Genomic DNA, 11716 nt, shown 5'->3' with positions numbered 1-11716 from the left:
GACTATATAGAGGGGAAAAACCTTGATACCGAAGTTACCTTTTTTTGTAGCAGGTTAGGAGACCGCGGTTAAGGGAAATGCCCTCCTAACCTGCTACGAGAATCACTTTTGTATCGAAGTAGTGTGAAAAGATTGTCCCATATAAAGGCAGCATAGGCCCAAATTAAAAATGGTAGTGAGTCTGAGCGAGCACTTTGAAACCAAATACCTTTTGCTGAAATTGATAATGGCCCAGGGTGGTTTGGATGGTATGAAGTTTGGAAAATTTTAAGTTGAGACAAAAAATGACTCATCCTAGGAATGTGGAGAATGCTGACTTCCAACTGCACATGGGAATGACAATGCTGAGAGGAGAATCATTTTAAATGTTTCAATACCTAAAAATGCTGAACCTATGTCTCCTGTGACTGTCACAGTTTTGAGTTACGTTGATGACATACGACGTAAATATGCTTCTGGGAGATGGCCAGTTTTGGCCACTTAAATCAAGTTTTTAGCTAAAAAGAAAGTGTTCCAGGAAAACAATCGTCAGGAATTCGGTTACAAATTTGTTTCAATTTAGGAAATCTGTTCAAGTATTCCCAGGAATAAAAGAGATGTGATTGTGTCTCCATGTAATCAAGGTATGAAATTATTGTTATTTTCAAATGCACTTTCTCGTTGGGCTTAGTTGTGGTCAATTTGCTGGGTACAAATTATTATAATTATGTTCTGGCCCCAAACCGTCCTCTCTGATACAAATCGGCCCGCGGCTGAGTCTAGTTGCCCCAGCCCTGCTCGAAATATTGAGAAATGCGGCAGCAGCCTGTGCACAGAAGAATGTAGCTGTCAAGTGAAAGGAATGCTGATGGCACACATTTTCAAACTGCTCTTGTCATATTGTGTGGGTGTGCATGTTCATGGTGTGATGCTCAGCCTAATGTGAATAGCAAGTAGAACTTTGCTATTAATTGTATTTATCATTTTTAAAAGACAAGTATGCTTTTTTAAAAATTACGTAGAGTGCATATAGAAAGACCACCCTTCTTGAACTTTTCATATCAAACATAGAGTATATCTTTAAGCATGGTCAAGTTAATAATTATGCTGTTGATGTATTAAATGGCCCGTGCTATCCAGAATCCTTGGAACGTCCCTACCCCGTTGAAATTTAAAATGGTGGTTAGGGTTTAGCACTGACATGTATAAAACCACCCAGACACATCAAAGATGCAGTCGTCCTTCTGAACTGAGCTGCAGGATAGGAAGGGAACTACTTGGGGATGTCACCATGAGGCCATTGGTGATTTTAAAATAGCTCCAGAGTTCAGTGGCCATCTGCCCGGTAGTTGAAACCAGGATTTATCTGTGAAGAGCACACTTTAGTTTGCCAGTGGCCATTGAAGTTGAGCATTTGCCAACTGAAGTCATTTATGACTCCAAACTGCAGTCAGGTCAAGACGTACTGGATGTACTGCCAAATTCTCTAAAATGACATTGGAGGCAGCTTGGTGGACATTGGGTGCTGTCACAGGAAGGCCAAAAAGATCACCTGTTGTATTTGACGCATATGACAAATAAAATTTGATTTGATGTCTCAATCAATTCTTTGTTCTGGGACCAGGGATCGGAGTGAACGGTTGTCATATTGCTGAGTCTACCTTTATTAAAGGACATGTAGCAAGTAGTTTGCTGCTCTTGCAAAGAACCATCTGCAATATACAGTAGTTCAAATGAAGATGGGCAACACACTGCAAAAGGTTTGAGCGCTTCAAGCTGATATTCATTCAGCCTAGCAGCTTAGAGGGCTCTGTATGTGTGTTCTCTCCAAACCTGCCTGATCTGATCTGCCTAGCTCAACGCTGAGAAACCTCAGTCATCCATTTTAAACCCTCACTTAGGGAGCAGCCAGTCATCTGCAGAGGTGTAAACATTGCCTGGCTACCCATCCACATCGCTACGGCCAACTAATGTTTCTTCTCCACGATGAGTCTGGATTTTCCCCCCTCCTGATGATTTCTAGCACGTCAACACATTCTGACCTTTCAGATTGGTCCCAGAAACCGATGGGTTGGGCCAGAGCCGGCCTACATGATGTTAACTTTGATACTCTGATTGGTTAGATTTGTTAGAGGCGATCCAATCGCTGATGAATTTTTGTACCTCATCCCTCATTTTGAAGTCACACAAACAACTTATAGGATGGCAGTTTCAGGCTGAATGTACTGTATGTACCGATCCATATAACAGTGTAATTAAATTCAGAGTGAGTCCTCAGGCAAGTGTAAACCTACACTTTTAGTGCAAGCATCTCATGTTCTGACCTTGGTATCACTCCCTCACTTACAGTACAAATATGAAAGATCATAAGAGAAGGGTCTTTGGTTTTGTGAGCTTACTGTTGCCATCTTTTGGGTAAATGATTAGGATAGGAAACTTTCCCAATATAAAGCTGATTCGTCCTTGTACGGCCGACCTCACTTGGGATGTGAACCCTCGTTCGTAACAACGACAACACTACTTAAGGTTTCAGGGGTGTTGATGTCATTGTATGATCATGGCTAGAGCTCATTAGATAACTAGTTTACATCTACACCCCAACAACTGGCAGAGCCCACCATGTGATCTGAGTTATGACACCACGAACGATGGTTCCCAGTTGGTCCGTTATAGCCTAAAACCAGGCAGGTACTGTATGTTGATGTACCACCTAGGTTACACACATTAATACACTGTACATGCCTGTGTAACAGCAATATAATAAAAGTTTACATTTCGGTTGGTAACTATAACAGCATGGACCAATCAATATTTTCAGTAGCCTATATTGGTATTTTGATAGCCTAATATCGTGAGGAATCGAATCCAATTTTCAAGTCTGCTATTCCTAAATCCCTCGCGCGGCCAGTCGATTCTGGAGAGCAGCTGATCACCTGCAACAAGAGGGCGGACGGCACATTTTACGACTGCAACGAAAAGGATTTGAAGGGATGCATGTTTGCTTTCTCTAAGTGAAGTCGGATACAAATTGTCTAAAGGAGCACAATTAGTGTAATGAGAAATTGCATCGGTATCCTCACGCGGTTGAGGCCAAGTTGATTAGGAACCGAGGATAGCACAAGCAGCATTTTTTTCTGCGTAATTCGCAGCAAGAATTCAGATTTGACACGGACAGCATACGGTGAGACTACGCATTATGCGTAGGAATCGATCGCAAAACATTTCCTGGATCCTATTTCGGCGTTGAGAAGGTAAATACTGTCAGTGACTACAGATGATCACAGGTCCCCCCCTCCCCAACAGCACAGAGGCTATCAGGCAAATGGTAGCCGCTGTGAGTCGGGCGAAGAGCGAGAGACCAAACCCGGAAGATTTCGGACAGATGGAATAGAAAGAATGCTGCTCTCTCAAAATGCATCACAGTAGACGGATAAGCTGACCAAACAAATATACAGTAAACTTTCAGCGCTGATTATGACGCTGGGGTTTAAATAATATGTTTTAAACTGTCCGAGAACTGACAAAATGCATGTGCAAACTGATCAGCTGGATTGTTGAAATGACTTGGTCGGCGCTGACGCTGTCTGATGGCTCAAACTGCATAATAGCCAAATGGCATTTTATTTTGCGTCGACTTGACGTTTGGATCTCCAATATTGGATCAGTTGTCTAGCTAAAAGTTCGGATGAAAGTAAACAACTGGTGCAATGTTAAACTACATGGTCCGGAGCGTAATGTACTGTTCGTGCTGAAGCGTATGGGTCCTGCGTACTCAAGCTCCCGACTCCCACACAAAAAGGATTGTCTCTGTTGCGGGGGGTGCAGTGCAGTAGCTGTCACAGCTCCACATCTGGCTACTGACTGGATAGTTAACTAGCTAGCTAGCTAACTGTTTTTCCTCTTGGGAAGCTAGTGAGGTTGAATGAGTTTCTGCATCATTCGAGAGAAAGATTGCTTTGTGAAATCACCTCGGTGGTTATCGTGTTCCGAAGAAGGGACCTGTATTTTGGACAATATCTGAGATCAATCGAACAGTTTGAAGTGGTTCACAGCTGTCTTCTTAGCGAAAACACATAAGGACTTTGCGTAAGTCACGTATTTTTAAAGGCAAAGATAGGGTGACATTGCAGTCTCATCATATTGGATATAACGTCGCCCGACAAAAAAAACTGAAAGTGGGGCATTGTCCGTCACACGTATTAACGCAGTGGGATTTGTACGTCTGGTCGGCGTTTCCCCCCACCCTTCCCTTGGTGACGGTGATGGGTCGGAAGCGGTGTGTCGGTGCAGATTGTTCCAAGATGGCGGCCGGGTGCTGCGGGGTGAAGAAGCAGAAGCTGTCGGGATCCCCCGGGTCGGGGGGTCCTGGCGGGGTGGGGGCGGGAAACGGAGTGGCAGGGACCGGACATTGTGGATCGGACTTGGGGATTGGTTCCTCCTCGACTGTGGCGGCAGGGAACATGAATCGAGTGAACGGCCTGGGGTGTCCTGGGGGTAGTAGTAGTAGCACCAACGCGTTGTCCCCAACCCCGGGAGGCTACAACTCAACTGGCCTCTCCCCGAATCTAAGCCCGGGATCTGGTTCGGGAAGTGGAGGCAGGAAGATGGTTGTTTCGGCGGAGATGTGCTGCTTCTGTTTCGACGTGCTTTATTGCCATCTGTATGGATACCAACCTCCCCGAACACCTAGGTTTACAAACGATTCCTAGTAAGTTTCGTCCTAATATTATGTTGTTAAGTAGTAGCTACTATTGCTAACGTTAATGACTGAATAAGCAATGTTATCGACTGTGTAGTAAACGTTCTTACCTAACGTTAGCCAGCAAGTTACAGCAAGCAGATAACAAAACAATTGTAATGTAGTAGTGAAAATAAAAGTAAATTGGTTGAGCTGTGCAACTTTCGTAAATTAATATATTGCTGCTGCTACTTGGATAAAGTTTACTTTCACTGGGTGGTGTGGTGCTTACGTCTGCTAGCTAGCTCAACAAAGAAAAACAGTAGCTAGTTAGCATTAAAGGCTACGTTAGCTTGGTAGCCAGCAAGGGCGAGTTTCAACTTTACAGTTTAGAAAGTTTAGAAAACACCACACAATTGGTGTGTTACTTCGCGTGGTGTGTTTGTCTATTTTTTTCATGTGTTGTGAAAATGACACGGCTTGATTATATTCCTTCATCCAAAGTCGAGATCTAGAATTTAACTAGCTGCCTTGTCTGTGTCAATCGACCATGACAGAGGACGGGTTCCCACTAGATAGGCCAGCGGCAAAGTCAAAATTGGCTGTATCGTATAAAACCAACATTTACCTTTTTGGTCTTAGTTCAAGGTTAGGGTTAGGCATACAGCTAGCAGTGTGTCTCATAAAGCCACATTACACATTGACTTGCTAGATGTGGCAACACCAAAGATGCTATTCGATACGCAAAAAAAATGTGAACCACATCGACGGAGTTATACCTGACAGGTATAATCGACGATACTGATCAGTGATGACACAGGGGCCTACGATTTAAAATACGATCTAGCCTGTGTTTCAGACAACTATAGACATACCTATTTGATGCAAGGACTATCCGGCTGTGAGATTGACTATACCTAACTACATTGCTTGTTTACAAAAACCGTAAGGATTAATTATAGAGACCCCCTCTAGTAATTTAATAGGATATGTCATAAACCCTCAAAGTTACAGAATTTATTCAAAATGGCAGCCATATTGGTCAGGGAGAAATCCAAACCAGTCTATTTGGAATGAACAGCAGAAGAGGTATAGTCCTGATTTTACCTTTGCAGGAAAATAAATGTAACTCATGTGATATGTACATTGTGTAATATAATTATTGTCATATGATTGTGTTTTGGGTTTATACACGTTATGGGTTTTATATGCATTTTCTGTATAAATATCCTCAAAAAATATGTAAACAGACCATAAATGTAAAAAAATATGATTTATTGGAAAGCTGCAAATTATATTATATGATACAATATCAGTACTTATTGCATTTACAACTCGTCTAAATCCTATCGTCAACTGATTTGACAGTGTATGGCTGTGGATTGACTACATTGTTTGAATGGAATGTTATATTGGCAGTTCATTTGAAAAATTTATGGAACCATTCCTCTAAAACTGCCTGGCTAGCTGACAACATACAGTGCAGATAAATTCTCCAAATGCATTTTTATTTTTTTTACACTGTTTTATCACAGCACTGGTAAGCCATGGTTGCTCAACTACCTGACCAACATGGCTGACCTTTGGCCATCATATGAAGTTTCACGTCCATTCTAGTATTCTTATTAGTAGCCTACCCCCATTCCAGTATTCTTATTAGTAGCCTACAACCTTCGTTTTGGTTTATGATAGTGTAATTTACAGTTGTCCTAAACTCAAGTCATAACTGACATTCTTCAAGAATCCATACAGCATTGAATGTAATAACCATTAAAAAGCTGGACAGCTTCTACATATTGTTCATTTAAAGGGGGAGGTTTGTCCACAACACATTCATGACTAGAGACAATATTTTATGCAATATTAGGCCTACATTTACCAATGGCATTGTGTTAAAATCCCAATATGTGTATTTTCTGTTGGTAATGACGGTCTACACACTTAGTTAGGCATACATCATTACATCATCAGTTATTATAGCCAACCTAACAGCCAAAGTAGCTTTAGGGAGCTGTTGTCATGGTGGCCTTTCCTTGCTCACAGTAAACATTGGGATGATATTTTTAATGAGATGCCAATGTACTTTTCTCCTCTAAGGCTGTTAAAATGGTAATTGGCCATTGCACAGCTAGGTAACTGGGAAGCATTCTCTGCATACTAGTGTACAAGACCACATTTTAACAGATAGGCATGTAATTTACAAACCAAATATGGCCCTCAGCCACCTTTTTGTAGCAGTGTTACTACCATATACATTTCACACGGACTCTGTCTATTCACACAAGTGTTTATTAGAAGAAAAAACCAATGTGGGGTACACACAAGTGTTAACTAGTATATTAGTGCTGTGCCTTCATTTCAAAGTAAAATCAACATCCTGTCCATTATTCTATATCAATGTAGATGTTTGAAACATTAATGGGAGGCCTGGAGACAAACTCTATTGATACCATTCATTTCAACATTGTTTTCTTCTTTATAGCAAATCCTGACAACATGCAGTAATTTCTTCCTTACTATATTTAACACACCATTTTTTCCAAATGTATAATAATTGCCTGCTTAAAACATACTTATGCGTCAAGGCATTTTGACATTTTTTTTTTTTTTTAGGGACAATAACGTATGACTATCTTATAGATACAGAGTTTTGCCACCCGCCTTTATCATCATGCCTTTTGGAAATGGCCAGACGTTTGTTTCTATAGATATGTAAGGGAAAGGGTGCATATTTATATTTAACATATTTATCTCTTTGCAATCTCCCTTTTAGTTATTTAGCAGACACTCATCCAGAGCCAATTACAGGAGCAATTATGGTTCAGTGCCTTGCTCAAGGGAAATGTCGACAGGTTTTTCACCTAGTCGGCCCGGGGATTCAAACCAGCAACCTCTGTTACTGGCCCAACGCTCTTAACCACTAGGCTACCTGTCGCCCTGCTAGGCTACCTCACAAAAATGCATAAACCGGATCACACAAACTATATGCTTCCCATTTTGTTAATGTTGGAAAGAGGAAGAGTAGCGGTAGAGCCATTGATTGAGAGTTGGACACTTGATTCCAGGTCTCCGTTTACACACGCTGGGATTTCTTGACTTAGAGGTCTATGTATAGACTTACTAGTGTGAGAATCCTGGTAGCCGTTTGTTTATTGGAGGTGATTTCCCCTTGATTCCTAAGTACCAGCTCAGTGTCTGTTTAACAGTGAAACTAATTCAGCCTCACTAGACAGTTCTGTCACAAGTCGAACATCTTGTGTATGTTGGGGATACTCCGTATTCACCCAGTCTGAATTAGTGTGTTTTGTGAGTGTTACATGAAGCAGTAACCTGATAGTGCTCAGGGCCATGGTGATGATGCACTGTAATCTGTTGATCCGTTTGATGCCCACTGTCCTAGGATTTAGGGGTCAAGTGAAAGTTCTGCCTGATGTCAGAAAATGGGACTGAAAATCCAAGCAGAGTGAGGCAGATGGAAAGGGGTGGAGGAGGTTGAAAGCCCAGTTTTATTTTCATTCATTGGGAATTTCCATGTGAAATTATTTATTTGATATCCAGTTCCGCTCTTTTGGGAAGATTGAAACAAAACCTGAAAAAAATGTGTTGGGCTGTTTTTCTTCAATAGAAGGCATCTCATACATTCACATTCATAAGCTTGTTTGAAGTTACACATTCTTAAATAGGGAATTGTTCACCCAGAGGTAGTTGTTTGCAACATGCTTGTAATGTTGGGATGTAATGCAGAGGGAAGAGATGAGTAATGCCATGATGGGTATACTAGAGGCAACAGCATACACACATGTTCAAGCCCCTCCCTGCTGTTCTGACATTAGTATGGTACTAATACAGAGAGTGCTGTCTGCAATCTCTTTCCAGCTATGAAGACAAGGAACTGAACACCGCTCTGCTTTTCTGTATTTTAACACCGGTGTCATCTTTATGCTAATTTTAGATTTGAATGGCAAGGGCTTTCCCTGTGTTGAGAGACTCAGTTCCTCTCCAAGTCTACCCCCACTTGCATTAGCCTATACGTCTAAAATGGAGATGGGAGTAGTCTGATCCATCCAGGCCAGTGTGTTTACCACCAGGAGGATTCACCTGATCAGCGTGGATCAGCTCCAAGAGGAGGGTTGTTGCCATAACCATGGCTGTATATAACATAGCTGCTCTACCAGGGCTCAAATGAACATTAAACATACCTCAAGCCTCGTGCTCAATTTATTCTAGACTACTAGAATGTGGTAGATGAACTGGGCCTGCCAGGTTGAAACCGAGTGCCACACACAACATGGTGATATCTGCTTGAGGAACTGATGATGTGAGGAACATGACACCAGCCCCTCCCACACCCCATCTGATCTCTGTACACACTCCTGCCCACAACACCAGCTCCACCTGTGACCCATAAATCAGAAGCCAAAGGAGTGTAATATGTGACTTATGGCAATTTTGAATCTCCTGAATAATTGCCCCCTCAGTGTGAAAGCTGGGACTGGGTACTATAGTGCAATGTGTAATTGTGACTATGGTGGGCAGTGATGTCATCAGGACTGATTAGTAGTCAGTCTGCAGTGGGAAGGTGTCTGTGTGTGAACTGGGCTCCAGATGTAGCAATGCGCATTAAAACGCCCCTGCAGCCTTTTCTAGTGTTTCCACTGTTTGGGGATGGCACTTATTTGAATGGACTGATTGGTACAGAGGAGAGGATTTGAAGCACTTCCTAAAACATTTCATGCGATGACATAGTTCAGATGAAGGGGTAATATGTACCTGTCAAGTTCTTCCATTTGGTTCGTTCCTCGTCAAAAAGCACCAGAAAGAGGATTGACACCCACCATCTTAGATGGTTCTGAAATAGTTTCTGTTGTTAGAAACAGATCAGATTAGCGTTACATGAACATTATTTTGCCGCAGCACCATACTACTTGTTAGACATAGGGAACTGATACTGTATACTCATTGGTGTAGTGGGTTTGGTGTGGGGGGTCCATGGGTGGTCTTTGACAATTTATTGGGATTCCTCATGTCTCAGTCATTTATAGAAAAAAAGTTTGGTCCCAATCGAATATTGAGTACTATATTTATTAGATATTTAAGTCCTATAAATTAAAAGGCCAATTTAGGTGCAATCAATTAGCTTAATTTCTCACAGATCAAATAATATAAAAAAAGGAATGCTAATCTTATATGTTTATAACTCTATATATATATATATATATATATTTATATATATATATATTATTTCAGACAATCTGAGATGGTGGGTGTAATGGCTTGCTGAAATGTATTTGACTTACTCACTGCTTTAAATTAGGACTGAGTGACTAACTGGGCTCAGTTAAATATGCTTGATAAAGCTTTTTAAAAGCAGCCCTTGTTTGATGTGCTTTGCAGAGACACACTGTCTGTGTCCTCAGGGTTGGACCTCTGCAGTGCAGAACGCTGGTTCTCCGACTGGATTCCATCCCAATGTGCTTTTGTGAGTTGAGATGAAATCGTTTAGGCCTATCACACGTTGCTACCCATCCATCACCGATGATCCATTCATCCATCAACATTGGATGGATACCAAATGGGTAGTGTTGGATCACCCTTTTACTCATGTCCACTGAACAAAAATATAAACACAACATGCACCGATTTCAAAGATTTGACTGAGTTACAGTTCATATAAGGTAATCAGTCAATTGAAATAAATTCATTAGGACCTAATCTATAGATGTCACGTGACTGGGAATACAGATATGCAGGTAGGGGCGGGGATCAAAAAAAACAGTGCGCATCTGGTGTGACCACCATTTGCCTCATGCCATGTGACACATCTCCTTTGCATGGAGTTGATCAGGCTGTGATTGTGGCCTGTGGATTGTTATACCACTCCTCTTCAATAGCTGTGTGAAGTTGCTGGATATTGGTGGGAACTGGAACACACTGTCATACACGTCAATTCAGAGATTCCCAAAAATGCTCAACGGGTGACACGTCAGGCAAGTTATGCTGACCATGGAAGAACTGGGACATTTTCAGCTTCCAGGAATTGTGTACAGATCCTTGTGACATGGGGTGTGCAATTATCATGCTAAAACATTTGGTGATGGTGGCAGATGAATGGCACAACAATGTGCCTCAGGATCTCGTCACGGTATCTCTGCATTGATATTTCCATTGATAAAATGCAATTGTGTTTGTTGTCCATATCTTATGCCTGCCCATACAATAAACCCACCACCACGATGGGTCACGCTGTTCACAATGTTGACATCAGTAAACCGCTTGCCCACATGATGCCATCTGCCCGGTACAGTTGAAACCGGGATTCATCTGTGAAGCGAGCACTTTTCCAGCATGGCAGTGGCCATCGAATGTGAGCAGTTGCTCCCCATCGATGAGCAAATGTTGAAGTCGGTTTCAACGCTGAACTGCAGTCAGACCCTGGTGAGGACGACAAACATGAAGATGAGTTTCCCTGAGACGGTTTCTGACAGTTTATGCACAGTTTCATCAGCTGTCCGGGAGGTTGGTCTCATACGATCCGGCGGGTGAAGAAGTCTGATGTGGAGGTCCTGGACTGGTTTGGTTACACGTGGTCTTCGGTTGTGATGCCGGTTGGACATACTGCCAAATTCTTTAAAATTACATTACATTACAAATTCTCAGCCAACCGATCTGATGGACATTCCTGCAATCCGCATGCAAATTGCATGCTCCCTAAACTTGAGAGATGTGATATTGTGTTGTGTGACACAACTGCACATTTTAGAGTGGCCTTTTATGGTCCCCAGCACAAGGTGCACCTGTGTAATGGTCATGCTGTTTAATCAGCTTCTTGATATGCTACACCTGTCAGGTGCATGGATTATATTGTCAAAGGAGAAATGCCCTTTAACAGGGATTTAAATAAATGTGTGCACATAATTTGAGAGAAATAAGCTTTTGTGCATATGGACAATTTCTGTGATCTTTTATTTCAGCTCATGAAACATGGGGCCAACACTTTACATGTTGCGTTGATATTTTTTGTTCAGTGTAGTTTAATCACCCTTTAACACATGTTTAATT

At 41.8% G+C, this 11716-nt stretch overlaps 1 protein-coding gene across 1 annotated transcript in view; it reads left to right on the top strand.

Annotated features, from left to right (window-relative positions):
- Positions 1 to 3076: 3076 nt before the first annotated feature.
- LOC139387865 (nuclear protein AMMECR1-like) overlaps positions 3077 to 11716 on the top strand; it is a 33934-nt gene continuing 25294 nt past the window's right edge. The window contains exon 1 of the mRNA XM_071134166.1: positions 3077 to 4687. Coding sequence (XP_070990267.1) covers positions 4242 to 4687 — 446 coding nt within the window. The 5' untranslated portion in view covers positions 3077 to 4241. The remainder of the gene's footprint in view (positions 4688 to 11716) is intronic.

The sequence above is a fragment of the Oncorhynchus clarkii genome, chromosome 29, assembly GCF_045791955.1.
Source record: "Oncorhynchus clarkii lewisi isolate Uvic-CL-2024 chromosome 29, UVic_Ocla_1.0, whole genome shotgun sequence".
NCBI classification, from domain to species: Eukaryota; Metazoa; Chordata; class Actinopteri; order Salmoniformes; family Salmonidae; genus Oncorhynchus; species Oncorhynchus clarkii.
Note: the sequence above shows the minus strand (reverse complement) of the source record. Positions and strands in the feature narration are given on the sequence as shown.